General features: G+C 41.5%; 1 protein-coding gene across 2 annotated transcripts; it reads right to left on the reverse strand.

Moving 5' to 3' along the window:
* Nucleotides 1-812: 812 nt before the first annotated feature.
* SPRY4 (sprouty RTK signaling antagonist 4) lies at nucleotides 813-17,143 on the reverse strand. 2 transcript variants are annotated; one of them, XM_038413565.2, is made up of 2 exons: nucleotides 17,018-17,143; nucleotides 813-3,874 (listed from the first exon to the last, which is right to left on the reverse strand). In XM_038413565.2, exon 2 carries the CDS (start codon nucleotides 3,823-3,825, stop codon nucleotides 2,926-2,928), a length of 900 nt encoding a protein of 299 aa, XP_038269493.1. In that variant the 5' UTR covers nucleotides 3,826-3,874; nucleotides 17,018-17,143; the 3' UTR covers nucleotides 813-2,925. The 2 variants fall into 2 exon arrangements, with proteins under 2 accessions (XP_038269493.1, XP_043347208.1); XM_043491273.1 differs by lacking the exon at nucleotides 17,018-17,143 and adding an exon at nucleotides 12,828-13,674.
* Nucleotides 17,144-18,139: the final 996 nt, after the last annotated feature.

Below are 18,139 nucleotides of genomic sequence, written 5' to 3' on the forward strand. Positions count from 1 at the left end.
TCGATCCTAGACCAAATTTACATGGCATATTACACTGTCCCTGTATGTTTTATGTCTCAGGAGTAGCAGGAGGTCAAGGTGGGAGCATGTCCCTTAAAAGTGAAGGGGGGGAATTGGAGGAAAAAAGGGGGAACTTAGTTGTTGGCTGGAAAAATACCTTCCATCAGCCCAGCAGCCAAAGGCATTTAAAGGAATAGTGTCATATTGTCAAGGATCCTCTCGCCTGGTCTAACCCAGAATCTTTTGAATACTATGCAAGAAGCTCAACAACTTTGTTGCTATGCCTCAGGCAAAGAGCTGGTGAAACATGCTGACTGATTGCTACACCAAAGGGACTCAAAGAATACAAGGAGCTTCATTTTGCTACATTTACCACTGCACTAACACATCCATTAATGCTTTACAGTCTTCCAGCATGGGATCAGCTTACGTTATAGCAGAATGTATATATTAAAAGAAACCAACAAAGAAATAGGTGTTTACAACTATGTACAATGAAAGTAAAAGTTGCTGGGGGTCCTCTTCATTAGAAGAGAATGTAAGAATATGGAATCGCTCTGTATGTGTTTACATGTTCACACAAACGTGGAGTGGCACAGTGGAGACCATTCAAATGTTATGTTTGCTTGCAGTAACATGCAGCCAGCCAACAATTTCTATTGCAAATTTGCACTAGGATACCCTCCTGCACTAAGCTAGGGCCTGGGGTAAACAGAAAATCTATAGATAGCGGCCATTTGGACATTGCATATGTTCTAGGTGGAATAGCTGATATAGATCTCTGTGCTTGTTGCTTCATTTTTTTTAGCCCATTTGTACTTTAAGAAAATTATATATCATTCCATTAAATAGCAATGCCTTATACATTCAACCAGCAGTTCAACCAGTTTGAGGTTCTTTTCTTTTTTTCTTTGCAAGATTCCCTCTGATCTGTGAAAGATTAAACAGACAAACCCCTTCAATGCACACACAGTATCTTCCTGGTGAGGGTAAGCTACAGGAATCAAGATCTGGTAACATAGATGCAGTATCCCTTTTTCTATGATTTACCATAAACAAGCCAGCTAATGCTATAAATATAAAAAGGAAGTTTTTTTAAAAAACAATTCCCCGCTTAATAAATATCTACAATTAAACATAACAAAAAAAAGTCACCCGCTCATAAATGAATTCTTAAGTAAAAAATAAAATTTTTAAAAAAGCTCCAATCAGTACATTTTGAAAAAACAAAACAGCAATTGTATCACAATCAAGCAAATGTGATTTCTGGAAAATGCTACATAAGCTTTGCCTATTGCTTATCTAATTAAAGATGACATTTCTCTGTCATTGCTGTGTATTTACAGAGTACATTTCCTCTAATTTTAAAAAAAAATATACACACACACACACACACACACACAGATTAGATCAGCTTTCAGCATGCAACAAGTACCTAGCTATTTGATTTGTTGCATGTTAGGACAAAGTTTTTTGTTTAGCACCTTGCAGTTGTCAAAAGAAAGGGGTTACTGCAGCATAAGGGAGTGCAGAGCTGGCCCTTGTACGAGTGCATAGACAAAGCCTATGATCGCCAGCTACTGAAAACCAAGGGCAAGGTTCCATAAATACGCACCCTTGACTTCTCCCAGTACTCATTAACACTAAAATAGACACTTGTTAATTTCTCTATTTACACTTTACAAAGAAACACTATTATACAGAAAAAGCAAAAGTTGAGCAGCAGCAATAGAAATGAAGGGGAAAAAAATACTTCAAGCAAATGTCATTCTGCCCCCCAAAAAAGTGTCCTTAATATTATCAGCAAAGTAGATCTGAAGAGCTTGTTCCAGAAGAACAGGTATTGGATTGATATCCATTTAAAAAATTTGTACTTGTGGATTGTGCTCAGTTTTTCTTGACCTTGCTACTACAGTTTGAGAAGGGGGGGGGAGAAACAAAAATCAAATTTCTCAGCTTAGTGGGACTTCTGCATCAGCATTTGCTGAGCAAGAAATCATACTACAGAGGTCGAATCCATTCAAAGCCCCCTGGAAAAAGTTTTACTATTGATGTCATAATATATTTTTAAAATCTACTAAATGTGACATCTGAGGCTACACACTTAAGCTCACTAGCAGAATGACAATGTAAATTTTCAAAAGAAATTGTCATGGGTGGGGGGGAGAACACATTATGCCCATAGTCCTTTTATTGGGGCAAAGTGAGGGGGAGAGAGATTCCATATCACTACCTCTGTCAGAAAACAAAATCGGCATCAAAAGGGGAAAGTGATGGGTAGGGTAGGAATAGAAATATACCTAACAGTTAGTTATAGAAAGTGATTTGAAAAAAGATATTTCTGCTTCAAAATCTGTTCTGGAATGGTGAAGGAAAAAGCTTTGGGGAAACATTTACTTTGTACTCAACTGGCCCTTTTAATAGTCAAGTGGAGAGAAAAAGGTTAACCCTTTACTTTCAACAGGCTGCTGGTAACACATCAGAGTTGAAAAAGGAAGAAAACAGACTCTACTCTGAATCCACTATTGTTTTGTGAATGAAAATGAATATTGCTTCTGCTGATGTGCCTGTCAAGCTAATAGTTAATTATTCTTGCTGGATGTAGGCACAGCGAGCAGCCAGCACTATGAACCAGATGGTGAAAAGACTTTTTAAGCAGCTGTTCTCTGTGATCTGTGTTGGTTTTTGGCCTGGGCTCTGTAAAGTATTAAGAATCCTCCTCCATTGGCCCCCCCTCTGTTTAACTTTAGATAATCAATTCCAAAACCCTGAATAACCCAAAGTGCTTCAGTTTATGGAAATAGTTACTTCGGCTTTCTTTGTTGATGGCAAAAGGCTAACATATGTTATCCTCAGAACACAGGTTATAACCTCCCCTCTGGTGTTTTTTCCACTTTTCTCATATCCCCCCTCCCCCTGCAATGGTCAGAAAGGCTTTTCTGGCCTGCTTGCTTTGCCATCCAGCGCCACCTTGCAGATGACACTGTTTGTGTTTTTACATCTACATCCGGGCCGGCTCACTTGGTCATAGCATCTCTGGGATAGTTTCACGCAGCCGGTGGCTGGCAGGTAGCACAGCAAGCAAGGCAGGACCAGAGAGAGGGCACCCATGAAAGACCAGCGGGCACAGCAGTTCGAATGGGAGCAGGAGCAGGGGTGGTCTGCACAGGAGCCCTCATCATCCTCGTTAGTGCAGTGGTAGAAGACTCCCTTCACCAGACACATGCACGTGGAGTAATTGACCAAGTTCTGTGCGGAGCAGAGACACTCCTGGTTGCACACCCAGCAAGAAGGCAAAGTCCTCGGCATGGCACACTCCTTGCACTTGCATTTCCCACAGGCTTCACACAGTAAAAAGTGCTTGTCAAGCTCCTGAGACATGGGTCCCTTCAGATCCATGGGTTTGCAATTAATCACCTTGGGCTGTATCCGAACTGCTCTCGGGGAGGACTGCTCCACCACGGGGGCCGGCGCCATGTGATCCAAGAGCCTCTGGTCAGAAGACGTGCTGCTGCTACTACTGATGGAGCTGGGCCGCCCACTGAAAGAGATCCAGGGGTGGGTGACATCCTGCTCACATCTCTGCAGGTGCTGGCTGATCAGCGCGAGTTCATGGTGGCCTCTGGGGTGCTTCTGGGTGGCCAGCTGGGCCAGGCTGGGATTGTCGGTGTAGTCATTCTCCATGTGAGTAGTCTTCATCTGGTCAATAGGCAGGATGGTGAGTGGATGCTGCAGCCTCCCATAGGGGATCCGACTGTCCAGTAATGGCTGTACCATGACAGAGTTTGGGACTACAGTTATGTTGTGGGGAATCCGGGGTTCCATTGGTCAGAGCGTCCTTCACCACTGGGGGGTAAAAACTGCTTTAAGTGTCCTGAAAAAGAGAAGGGAAAAAGGGAATGGTTCCCAGATTGTCACTATTGTCTCACATTGTCACTATGCCCAGTCAATTGCTCTAGTAGCTGTTGCACTGAAGTCATTATGAGCCAAACGCACCTCAAGTGGAGATAAAGTATCTGCTCTTGTGTAAAGCCGGGATTTGTACTGGCACGGTTTTGCTCTCACTAACCTAGGCTAGCCTAGCGCTCCCAGTCATTGCTACAACAATGTCTTGGGCTTTAGTAGCCCCTTCTCTCTGTGGCTGCTGGGGTAGGGCTGGGGAGGCAATGCAGGAGGAAGGAAGGAAGTTGAGCTTGCTGACTTAGTTATCAGCCCATGTTAAAATATTCTTTGGCTATTCGGAAGGTTACCTTGTCACCTCCCTGGTCTCCAACAGACATGACTATGAGCAATGGCTTGGACAGCTGGGAGCTCAGCCTAGCAAAATGTTGGTTCAACAGGTTTGGGAAGTACTGGTTTAGTATACTCACTCCCAAGTAGCACAAAGTCTCAGGCCTGAATTAAGTCCCTGTGTGGATGGCTTAAGTGAGGTAGTGTAGCGTTTGTCTCCCCATGTGCTCAGAGGGGTAGCATTTGACCATCAGGGGAGTTGTTATGGCGGGGGGGGGGCTGTCATTCCTGATCCACAGATCTACCTCATCCCTCCTCACTCATGTCACCCTGGGAGGGCTGAGGCATCCACACACCATCCCAGATCCTGCTTGGTACACCCCTGCCTTCCTCTGCCCATGCCTGGTCTAATCCCTCTTCCCTCCCTATGCAGAGCAAACGTTCATTCAAGTTAACAATGACAGTGGCAGACAATCTTCTCACGGAGAGTCGCTGTGGGTTTCTAGGAGATAATGCCACTGAATGTCTCTCCCCTAACCCACTGCACCTCAAACCCAAGGAAGTCCAACCATGCAGAGTTGACTTGGCAGGCTTTACACAGACTTGAAGGATAATGCTACAGCCAGTCCTGACAATCCTGCTAAACTGGTAGACACTGGAATATGGTGCAGGTCCTGGGGACCCCACTAAGTGCAAGATGAAATGCCAGAGTGCTCTTTATCACTCATGTTCCTGTACTGCATGGCTTGGAGTATGAGCTGCTGCTTCTTGGTTGAAAGCCCTCTCAGAGAAGTCGCTGCCCTAGATTGGTGCTTCTCAAGCTATCTGATGTGGGGGACCGGCAATTTTTCCCCCCCAATGTGCACGCAGACTGACAGTCGATGGCCCGTGGACCGGGACCACCACTTTGATTAGCACTGCCCTAGAGGGTTCAAATTATCCCCTCTCCCCCACCTTTATCCTGGCCCTGGTTGGGGCATCTTACAATTCCTCACCGACTCTCCAGTTTAACAGGACATCTTCAGGACATCTCAAACACCCACAGCAGCTGTTCTGAACATAATAATCTATCTTCCTCCCCTGCTCCCTTGAGAGACTAGAATGGCGGAGGAGTTTGGAGCAGGGGAGTGGGAAAAGGTGGGACCTTAGGTTCTGCAACCTAGGTATCCTTTGCAAAGGTCCCCAATTTCTGTCTCAACAAACTGCCCTCCATCAGGCAGATATTGGCCTAAAAAGAACGGGTTTTCTACGACTTCATCCCCATTGTGGGAAATATAAATAAGGAGGATATCTAGCCTTTCCCTAGCAGCACAGCCATCTAAGATAGCAACAATAAAGAGATGGGTGCAAATTACAGGTAAAGCTCACTTCAATGAGCCTACTGAAAATCTGATCAGAGATCACATCACCCAGCTAATTAGGTTATCTCCATCAAGCACGAAGCAGAATAATAATTTGCCTAAATGCTGTTTACTAGCTAGATCAGCTCAACCAGCTATTGCTACAGTTTCTAATTTCACTGAAACAGTGCAATTTATACTGGAGCCAATCCAAAGATTCAACTGCAGTGTAGGACATGAAACCACAGGAAGTAACTAAACTTAAATCAAAGAACGGAAACTACTTGGTTCAAATTTGGAAAATGCACATTGTTTTCTAGTTGATGGGCCATTTCCTTGCTGAGTGACCTTTATATTTATGAATTATGTTCTGGATCAGTTTAAAAGCAGCAGCAAGTAAAACTTCAGAGTAAGCTAAGAGAGAAGGGGCATTTTGGAATCCAAAAGGAAGTAGTGAGCTGTTAAAGATCTTTATTTTTTAAGTTTTAGAAATGTGTGAAAAGATTTGGATTTTACAACGAAAGGTCCAGCAGTGGGGACTGATTTATCCATAAAAGTTGTAAGTTTGGAAAGAGTGTATTAAACTGGAAGAGCCATCCAAACTCCTGCCCTAGAACTTTGCGTGTGTGTGTGTGTGTGTGTGTGTATAACATACACACTATCCTATATAGCTTGGCTGTTGAATCATTTTCCACTAGTTTAATTAATTGGATGAAAAATACTGTACCAAAAAACCCAAGACAACCGTGCAACCCCCCGGCATCAACTAAGTGGTGGTGGTGGGTTTTTTTTTGGGGGGGGGGGGGAAATATCTGCTTTAAAATGCTGACTAGAGCCTGTTATTAGAATAACTTATTTGCTTGATTGAGCACTTGGGATCTGATCCTGAGAGGTGCTGAACACCCTCAACTCGTAGTAAAATCAATAGGAGGTGAAGTAGCTCATCACCTCACAAAAGGTGCTCAGCGTCTTGCAGGATAGGGCTCATGCAGTGAAACTGGACTCTGGAATATCAATCTGTGGTCAGTACAGTATATGTCTTTTCTGCTGCATTAACATAGTACGGGTTGCTGTGCTTGAGAGAGTCTGCCACACAAGACAAGAAATGGGACAAATGCTTTATCTAGAGGGAATAATAAAGCTACTTATGGTGGCTTAGTCTTTAAGCTAGTGTCCTTTGCCATTTAATAGTTATTCTTTCTCCTCAGTCAGTCATTCACCAAAAGAACCCCAACCCAACCAACCAAAACAACCCCCCTATGATTAGAAATCAATTGAGAATTTGTTCCTTAAAAATCAGAATTATTCACTGCTCTCAGCAATCATATTTTGGAACTACAAGCAGAAAGATTTTGGAAGCACTTATTTCCTAACTGCATGAGATGCTTTGATGAAATATTGTCTTTGAAAAAAAATTAGCCAATGATTTCCAATAAGTAGGGCTTATAAGGGGGGAAGGGAGAATGTATATTTCATCTACCTAGAGTTCAGTGTCATAGTATAGAAAGTACTTGCTAAAGCTCAGAGTTCAGTATTATACAAAGTGTAAACCACTGAATTTGTCAGCCCGAAATTCTGCATTTAAAGGAAGACAGTTGTATTTCACAAGAACCTAGTTTTGTAAAGCTTAGAAGATAGAGATGCAGCTATTTCAGCTGGAAAGGTGTGTGCTCAACATGAGTAATGTTGTTATGGATGTAGCTGGAGCTGTACAAAATGGTGGAATACTGCACCATATTAAACCAGTCCTGTCGTTTGCCCTTTATCTTTGTACCAATGGCTTTTTCATTACAGATTTTTTTTTAAATTAAAATAGAGCATATGCACCTGTAGCTTCCAAATATCAGTTGGGATCTAATTGAACCCCAGTTGTACTCTAATGAAATCAGTGGAGTTATGCTCATTCAGAACAGGTCTAAATTAGGTTGAAAAATCCTCATTTAAGGCAAATTGTGTACCAATATATATGATGGACAAGTGTTCTGTCCTATAGGGTAGTGTCTAATGTAATTGCCTGGGCTAACAGCATTTAGTTTAACTTTACAAATAACAGGCCAGCTCCTGCACCACTGAATTCAATGCATGTGTGTGCATACTGTATCAATAAACAGCAGCCATCACTGTGATAAAAGGCAGCTGTCAGGCAAACATCAATGTTTACAAGGGAAATTGAGACTGTACTACATCTTTTAATTTATCTGAAGGGCCATGCAAATACGGAGTTAGCTGCATGGAACTAGTAGGAATACCTTGCATATTCAACCTATTCCACTGAGTTAGACACAGATCATACAGAAACTGTAGCCCTGTCTGGCAACTGTTATACTCTCTGGGATAGTTCATATACAGACAGACATTAGCAGGTGGTTTTAATTGGGATAATTAATGCTGGTCAGAACACCAGCTTTATTTCCTGGACTTAAACCCTCCCAACCTCCAACAAACCCCCCACCAAATGGACTTTAAGACAGTTAAGGTTGAAAATCAAATTTAGCAGTTTGCATTAAATTATCTCAATCACTTGGCCAAAGGTAGGGAAGTATAATTACTCCCATTTTACAGATGGGGAAACTGAAGTTTCATGGAGAAGTTAAGTGAAAAGCCCAGATTTCCCAACTCCTAATACAGTGCTTTAGACACACTCTCTCTCTCTCTCTCTTTAGAAAAAAGAAAAGGAGTACTTGTGGCACCTTAGAGACTAACAAATTTATTAGAGCATAAGCTTTCGTGAGCTACAGCTCACTTCATCGGATGCATCGGAAGCTGTAGCTCACGAAAGCTTATGCTCTAATAAATTTGTTAGTCTCTAAGGTGCCACAAGTACTCCTTTTCTTTTTGCGAATACAGACTAACACGGCTGCTACTCTGAAATCTCTCTTTAGAGAATCCTTTAAAATGATATACATCCACATACTACCATTTTTGCTGTTTGGATTAAATTTCCTTTCCCTATTCTGCACCAAGGTTTAGTAGCAATACAAGACCCCGGTTTGGCTAAGACTTTATTACTCTTACAAAAATAGCCTGAAGCATAAGTACATTGTATGATGCAATAACTTGTCTTTTTTGTGATTGCTCACTCAGCCTTTCTCCAGGATACACCCTGAGCAGCTGGGCTGAGCGCTGGGAACTGACATTCTCCCAGAAGCTTCACCCCTTTTATGTTTAGTATTTGGGTTCATTGATAGAAATAGACCTTAGAATGGTCATCTGCAGCGCACTGCTGATGACAAGCTTCTTGCAGGCTGAATGTTTAGAAGAAGGGTAGATGCACTGGACACTCAAGTTCTATTACATATTTAGTGACTGGATTCTGACAGCCACAGGAGAGGGATAGAAGGATTTTACATGAATATTTCATCCAAACTACCGTAACTCCTCACTTAGTCATTCCAGTTAACGTTGTTATGTTGCTGATCAGTTAGGGAACATGTTTGTTTAAAGTTGTGCAATGCTCCCTTATAACGTCCGTTTGGCAGCCGCCTGCTTTGTCCACTGCTTGCAGGAAGAGCAGCCCGTTGGCGTGAGCTGGTGGGGGCTTGGAACCAGGGAGGACCGGCAGCTCCCCTAAGTTCTCTGTGCAGCAGCTGCCCAGCAGGCTACCAATTGCTGGCAGTTCAGCTGTCCCTCCCCCCCCCACACACACCACCCCACCCCCCGCTGTGTACTGCTCCTGCCCTCTGCCTTGGAGCTGCTCCTGGGAGCCTCCTGCTTGCTGTGCAGGGGAGGGAGGACAGAGTGGGGCTAATGTCAGGGTGTCTCCCTCCCCCCACTCCTACCCTCTGCTTACCCCTCCTTCATATAGAGCAGGGTGGGGACAGGACAGGGCTCAGGACAGAGAGAGCTTGCTGGCCACAGCTGCTGCCTCAACTTCCTGATTTTTTTTTAAAGGCAATGTGCTTAGAATGGGATCAGCATACTTAAAGGGGCAATGCACATCTCTCTCTCTCTCTCCCCCTCCCACACACAGAGTGTGTGTCTCTGTCTGCCATGCTGCCTCCCCTCCCTCCATTTGAGCCACCTTGTAGAGTGTGAGGCTACATTAACAGTGTGTCAGCCCTTGAGGGCTCAGCCCAGTGCTAGTTCATCATTTAGCAGTAAGGCATTCCCCGGGAAATACACCACCCTCTTTCACCCTCTAACTTCACCACCTCAACCAAGCTTCACAGTCATCATTGCTGTGTACAGTATTAAATTGTTTGTTTAAAACTTATAGTTGTGTGTGTGTGTGTGTGTGTGTGTGTGTGTGTGGTTTTTTGTCTGGTGAAAAAAATTTCCCTGGAACCTAACCCCGCCCCCCCCATTTACATTAATTCTTGTGAGGAAATTGGATTTGCTTAACATCGTTTCACTTAAGGTCACATTTTTCAGGAACAGAACTACAACCTTAAGCGAGGAGTTACTATACCTGTAAGAAGAAAAGGAGTACTTGTAGCACCTTAGAGACTAACAAATTTATTTGAGCATAAGCTTTCGTGAGCTACAGCTCACTTCATGAACTGTAGCTCATGAAAGCTTATGCTCAAATAAATTTTAGTCTCTAAGGTGCTACAAGTACTCCTTTTCTTTTTGCGAATACAGACTAACACGGCTGCTACTCTGAATCCTGTACCTGTAAGGTAGCAGCAATGCCTTAGCACAGCAAATCAGGACTGGGTTGTGAGCCCAAGCTCAGATACAGGATTTTACTCAGCATGAAACTGGTCCTTGTATTTAAAGCAGCTCTGGGCAGAGGAAGGGGCTGAGTTGGACAGCTCAGCATGTGCTTTTCTGAACTGAGGTGTCTGGTTCTGGCTCCCAAAGCCATCCTGGTTAAAGAAAGGTGAGAATAAGAGTTGCTAGAATCAGCTGGAAAATGATCTTTTGAGGAGAAAGGGAACTCTTCGGTTGGTTAGGGTTGACCAGTTGAAGCACAGTGGAAAGGAACTGACAGATGTTTGTGCTACCACTGGATTTTGAACAGAGATTTCAGTTTCCAGGGTTGTCATATGGGCATCACTCGCAAATATCCCAAATACCGAATTCACTTAAATTCCTTCATTCTGTTCATACAAATGCATTCTAACATGATGTGTTGTTTGAAGAGCCACTGCAGTTTAATAGGTGTCCTGCATTTAATCTTCAAGGAAGGAACTAATGAGGTCATAAAAAGGAGAGGGAGGAATCCCCCTCTGCTTTTAGTTGTTTAGAGGGATGAAACTACTTGCAGCTTTCATAGGTCCCTCGCAGATAACATTCAAACCAATATTCAGGCAAGAATGAATAATCAAGTTTATTGGTTTGTGTAAAAGAATTAGTACAAAACAGAAAGGGCAAAGATTTTAGAAACCAGTTTTCTTTCAACTCTTTAAATAAATAAGTAAACCAGAAAATGAAATCCACCAAAAGTTACAAAGTTCAATTTAAGAACTGTGAGGTAAGGCCCATTAAACATCAAGATGCTTGGTGATGAGCCACTTATCAACTAGCAGTCAAATAAGTTAATCAAAACTTTACAGTACCAAGTAAAACGTAACTCACTATATAGTCTACTGTATAGTCAGCTCCCAGACAGAGTGGTACCTTATAGGTCCTACTGACTTTCTTTTTAAAGTTAATTGTCCTGCCTTTCAGCCCTGATTCATGCAAGGTATTTAAGCATATGCATACCTTTAAGCACATCAGTAATCCTGTTGTAGTCCACATGTGATGTATGGGTGCATGCAACAAATACCATCTCTTAAAGCGATGATATAATTCTGTATGCAAATTTTGTTTTCATTTAGATTAAAGAATAACATAACTATTGTATGTGCAAGTTGTGGGTGACATTTAAATCATTAGTAAATTCAGACATGCTATTGGTAAACCAGGCACAAATTCACCAGGTTTGGCTATACAGGCAGTTTTCTGAAACCAAACAATAGAAGGGAAATCTCACAGATGTTCTCAAATTGGTTTTATGTTTAATTTTAAAGTTAATTCCAGTAAGTCAACTGACACTCTTTTGAAACTGAGGAGTCAAGAATAAACATCCATTTAGAGAAGATTTGTCTTTTTTTTTTTTCCCCATTCAAGAACTAAGAGTGACCATATCACAGGTCTGCAACGTTTGATATAAAAAGAATATACAACCCTTTATATGAATTAACTTTGTGAGTAATTCCACTAAATTGACTGCAGTTGCTGTAATCCCTTTTTGCCACTTCCTCTTTTCAATACCCAAATTACTATTTTGCTACATAATAATTTTCTAAAACTTTAGGGTTAGCAAATAATTTTTTAAAAACGTACAAATGGTTGTTGTGGTACCATTTCAAACTTGGAAGTTTTGTAGGATTCACTTTATGGAAGAAAAAAAAATCTTACAGAATTTAATGGAAAAGTATTTTTTATAAAGTTTTGGACTATCCTACAGAATTTAATAGAAAATTATATACTTACTATAGAACTCTGTGGAATGGTTTATATAAACCTACAGAAAAGCTCATTCTCTATTAAATTGTGTAGGTTTTAAAATAATTTCTTTAGAATCCCACTAGTTTATCTATTAAATTCTTTTGGATTTTCATAAGGGCTGGACAACTTCTACTTACTGAAAAACAGAACAGACTTTGAATAACTTATTTAACTTAGTATAGAAGTATGCATCTTCATACAATTAATACCTAACTGTTTAATATTTATATTTTTGCAATCTATTCAATGCCCTATAACCATGAGTAATAGCAGGATACTGAAAATGTGGGATTAACAAAGGGCCTGATTCTGCACCGCTTACGGGGGAGAGCAGTTCCACTGATAATCACCTGAGGAAGGGCTGCAAGATCAGGCCTTAAAGTGGCATCAGATGTATTTGAGAGACATACGTGTCTTGATTCTGAAAGATGCAATTCCCATTAAAGTCAATAGAATTTGCAGGTGCTCTGTACTCACTCCTCACCCACCTAGGACTAGGTCCAAGATATCCTTGTTTTGCCCAAGCAGCTTTTGCAAGGTGCAATTAAAACGTAATCAGAGCTTATGCTTAAATAAACGTCAAAAGAAAAGCCCCCAAAACATTGCTCGGAGCTTATTTAGTAATAAATATATCACTAGCTCGATCAGAGGAGTAATGCAATATAGAGCTAGAGTTAAAGCTCTACGCTTGTTAACATCAAGTATTGATTCGTGGGTCACATTACCCCTTTTAATTAAGATTATGCTTCATAAAGGCAATTTTTCAGGGACAGCGGTTGGCCTTCAGCCTCATGCCTTGCAGCGTGTCTTGGTACTCACCTGGCCACATGGAGAGCTCTGTAGCTGGTCACATGGAGAGCTCTGTGGTGTCTCTCAGGCAAACTGATTATTTCCCATAAAACCGGGGCTGTTCTGTGGCACTAGAATGTGGTGCTCTCATCGTTTACTCCACCCCTCACTGAAGTACTGTTTCTATCAAATACCTGGAATTAAATTCCACAACGCTGCCACAAGTACTCCTTTTCTTTGAACTGCATCAGAGGGTTCCTTTTGAACTAGCAAAAAAAAAAATCAAACCCTGTTGAACTTTGCTCTGGTTCAGATAGTTGGCCCTGAGGTTTCACTGCATGAAGTTAACAGGATGGGGTGGGAAACAATGCAACCCAAGCTTCCTCCCTTAACCTCGGAGCATAACCTATACAAATATTTCTAACATAACAAATCAAAAATTAGTATTTGCTATAGTATCATCCATCCAAAGATTTCATAGTGTTTCACAAGTATTAATAAAGCATCACAACCCCTGTAAGGTAGGTATATGGAAACTGGCACACAGAGGTGAAGGGCAAAATCCTGAACCTATTGAAGTTAATGGGAGTTTTGCCATAGACTTCAGTGGGGCTAGGATTTCACTTTAAGTGATTTGCTAAAATCATACAGTGGGTCATTGAAAGAGCTTAGAATAGAATCCAGATCTTTTGACTCACAATCCTATTATCTAACCACTAGATCATGCTAGAAAGAACCCCAGTAAGAAATACTTGCAGAATTTCCACCCAAACAAAGTGAATTCTGATTTGGGCAGGGCACCGCTGAACTCAAGACAAGTCTAAGTAACTCCTTATATTCAAAATTATCTAGAAAAGAAGGTAGCAATAGCTGGGGACATGTGTTAAGAATGAAGCCAGGACATCTGCCATGACAGACATTCCATTGGGCAGCTGGAGGAACACATCAAAGGAGCTAACTGAAATAGCACAGTACTTAGAGAAGGAAAACTTATGGACTTAACAACGTGGAGGACATGCAAAGAGCAGCCCAAGGTAGACAGGAATGACAGAGCCGTGTTGATACTTTCAATCATGTTTGACAGCACAGGAAAGATTCAGAACGGTGAATCAGGCTTGCTGTGTAATTGCAAGGACACCAAAGTAGGACTGCATAATAGGCAAAACTGGACCATAAAAAACCTAACTCATTCTGAATCACAGAGATAAACAGCTGAATGATATCTGAAGAAATTCTAACCTTGCCCTTGGTTAGAACCTCTTAACCGGAGACACCAACAGTAGTTGATGTGTTTTACCATCAGGAATCTGAAGATTCTATGAAGTCTTCTGAAGATTTAGTTGGAAGGAAAGAAGATGGAGGGGGTTATAGGTGGAAGAGAAAAATTGGCTTCTTGCTGTAGAAAATCCTTTACAAGGATAAAGCTTAGTGTCATAGAAAGCTAGACACTAAGTCAAAGGAGACATTCCCTACCAAAAAGTGTTGTAGAAAGTATGTGTGTGAGAGAGAGATAAGATATGTGGGTCTGAGTAGAATGTCTGTAGCTTCAAACTTCATTAAGTCTGATTTGATTTAAACTAAGCTCTTTAGCAAAGAAAAAATGTGCCTTATTTTTTCTATAGTACATATACAAATGAATAAGAGGGTTGAATTCCCTTTCTGGCCTAATGGCTTTATCTGTGTGAAGATAGTTACAGTTTTTCCACTGAGAAGAATAAGGGGAGGGCGGGATGGGGGGGAAAATCAAAAAGCTTAGTGAGGGAAATCTGACTTTTTAAGATGAAGCATTAAATCCATATCAATGGCTCTGAAATAGAGAAGCTGAAAAAAATAGACTTGTAAACTTTCCAGGTCTCTTTCTTGCAGGGTGAGTGAGGATTTGGACTGAGAATTTTCAGATCTCTGAGGATTACATTTTATCTGCAATAGATTCTCTTATTTTTATTGTTTAAATAAAACAAATTTTGACGTACAAAAGTCACAGAATTTAAAGAACACAATTAGAGTTTTATAAGTTAACGATACTAAATGATGAATGCTACCAGAGGGCTTTCTAGTAAATGAAGGGAATTATACTGCATTAGATCTTAAATTTAAGAAAAAAAAAAACAAAAAATAACCCCCTGCCACAGTATTTGGCCAGTTATTTACCTAAAAAAGAAAGACAACTTTAGACACCAGAGATGAACTTGCAAAGTTGTATAGTCAACATGTTTGATTAGTTTTCTGCCTTTTTTATGTTAAGGTGGGGAAAACTGTAGATATTATGAACTATAGATTGCTGCAGTGCTAGAAAAGGATTGTTAGAACCATTTTATTGAAGACATATGACCATTTTCCCACCGTGGTTTGGGAAGGATAAAACAACTTTTATTTTGCTCTTTTAGGAGATGAGCAAATCTTTCCATATCTCACAGGTGATTTCAAAAGGACTGCAGGGATTTCAAAATGTTTTCTTAATTGTGCAATAGCAATAGAGTCCTTTCTATCAACGGAACAAAATAGCCTATGGAATATGGCACATTTATCAAGGAGACATTCCCAGTAGGGTTCCAATAACTGAGAGCAACCACTCCTTCCTCTGCCATTCATTTTTATATTAAGAAGGGGGAGTGAGTTATGAAGATAATTGTGATTCAGTGCACAAATTACAGCTTTATTTTTTAACCCCCAAAATTAGAGATGGTTGACTTAATATTGAACATGCAGGGTTTCAATGTATTTATTTTTTAAACTAAACTGAGATTTCTGTAAACTGACTGTTAGCATACCATGCCCATAGGATGATTTGGAACAAGGGAAGTTCAAGAAGTTTTAAAGAATAAAAGACAGATTATTCTCTACTCTGGATAATTCCATCATGTTTTTCCCTCTACTCTTCTAAAAAAGAAAAGAAAAGTGTGCCAATATGAATTTTTAAATTGAGAAATCAGATCCTTTTGGAAAGATTATATTGCAGAAGAGTCATCCCCTGTAATAAATTACTTCTGATCACTTGAGGAGAAAGGAAAAAATGAAGTCCATTCCCCTTTTTGAGTAATGCTGATTCCTGTTTGCACTCCCATTTCCAAGATCTGCATTTCCAGTCCCACTCTCCTCTTGGACTTCTGTGCCTTATATATGTCCCTCTCTGTTTTTTCCATTTCCTTTCCGATAATGGATTTTCAGACTATATCGTTTCTAGTCTTGTCTTTCCACTGTTATGCCAGGACTGGTACCAGAAAATAAAACCCTACCTTGTCTCTGTCTGCTACGCAATTGGTGGAGAAGGGTACTCAAGACATTTTTCTCCATTATATATATATATTTATGGAGAAAATATATGTGCAAATATAAATGACTATATGCATAAATCTTCGTTAATTAACTACAATTTAAAACATGTAACCACACAGCCCCATCCAAAGTTATAACTGTAGCAACAAAACTGCATAGCGATACAGAGAAGATTGTGGGGAATAGAGCAAAGATGGAGTAAGAAATAAAGGAAAACGGAATTGCAGGACAGTTGCATGAAATAAAATGCTAAAGAGCAAAGGTCATCCAGTAAAGATCTGACACTCCAGTGGCTGAGCGCTAAAGTGTCCTATTATGGAGACAGCTCTGGAGCCACTTGATACTAACAAGATAGAGGGCTTGGAGAGAAGAAAGACATAAAATCAGTTTTCATACTCCACGAAAAGACCAGGTACAGTTTTAATTTGTAAATCTAGGGGATCGTGCATGGATACCCGTTAGGGGAAGGGGTGGGGACGAAGGAAAGGAATCTCCATCAACAGAAGAAAAGCCTAATGCGACTCTAAAAAATAATAATAATAATCCCAACCCAAATGTGGTAAAAGACGCCTGCCGTGTCCATACACCAAATGCAGATGTTAATGGGAGAGCAGGAAAAGGAGTTTCAATACGAATCATGGGAACACATGCGAATTGTCCAGGAACCAGGATATTTCTCTTACAAGAATGAAAATTTCCCTTTAGGTCAGGAGACACCAGACAACTATATATAAAGCTTAGGTGTATATATAAATATATATAATATGTTCTACTTTTAGAAAAATCGTAACATACACATTTGTTTGTGTCCAGTGTCATGCAAAGGGAACAGATAAATGCACCTAGAAGGACAGCAAACATTTTCTTGCGGGGGTGGGGAGAATGGGATTTATTTTTCTATATATATATATATATACCTCCACAAATATGAATCTCCCACTTACTTTAAAGAGTTCAGACAAGACCATCTCTCAACAGGCAAGTTAATCCTAAATCCGAGACAGATCAAGGGGCTGGACCTGCAAATCCCTGGCACGAAACACCATGGATCTCAGAGAAGGACCTGCAAGCGCTGTGCTGTGCTGTGCTGTGCTGTGCTGTGCTGTGCTGTGCTGTGCTGTCAGCAGCAGTAGCTTCCCCTGCTTCGTCTCGATGTTGCAACAACTGCTGCCTGGGAAAATGGCTATTTTATGAATGGGAGGAAAGGGACCCCCTCTGCGCATGCCTGTCCTCCCAACTCTATGAATGGGTGGGCACTGAAGCCCCAAGGCGCATGCTCTGCTCTCTTTTATGAATGGGGGGCCGGAAGGGAACTTGTTGCAAGTTGCGAAGGCTAGATGTGGGTTGGGTCTTTTTTTATGAATGGAGGGCAGGCAGCCGCTGCGCATGCACTACACCCCCCAGTCTTAGGCTGAAGGTAAAGCAAACTGCAGCAAACGCGGCGTGCATGTGCAAGGAGGAGAAATAAGGGGGGAGATGGGCTTATTTGGGGGGTGAAGGGGTTGGAAGGGGGGGATGAGCCTTGGTGTGTCCCTCCAATGTTCAAGGCGCGTGGTGGAGCATGGCAGAGTCTGGGAGCGTTGTTCTTGCTACATGTCTGGCCGTTGCTCCTGATTGCTGCTGCTCAGATGTAAAACTGCAGAGGTCCCCGTTTCTCCTCACCCCAGCTTCAAGGGCTGTAATGACAGCATGCAAGTTCCCCTTCCGTCCCCAGGCAGTTTTCCTCCCGGTAGGACAATCCCCGGGCTACTGCTGTCTCTGGCATTTCCAGCGCGACAAGGGGACTTCTGCTGATCTGCAGCGGGCAATTGTTGTGACCTTCTGCAAAGCAAAACACGCTAAGCGCAGGGAAGCGTTGGCCACCATGAGTCAGTTATTTCTCCTGTGATTGTTTTATTCTCCATCCCCTGTCTCCCCTCCCAAGCAAAATAGGGATCTGTGTAAGGAAAACGGAATTCTCACGATGTACTAGCATTAATTTTATTTTGCCCTTTTCAATTAAAATCTGCAGTTTGATCTTTTAAGTATCTGGGAATCTCAGCCAGGACTGGATTTTCGAAATAATG

The sequence above is a fragment of the Dermochelys coriacea genome, chromosome 8, assembly GCF_009764565.3.
Source record: "Dermochelys coriacea isolate rDerCor1 chromosome 8, rDerCor1.pri.v4, whole genome shotgun sequence".
NCBI lineage: Eukaryota > Metazoa > Chordata > Testudines > Dermochelyidae > Dermochelys > Dermochelys coriacea.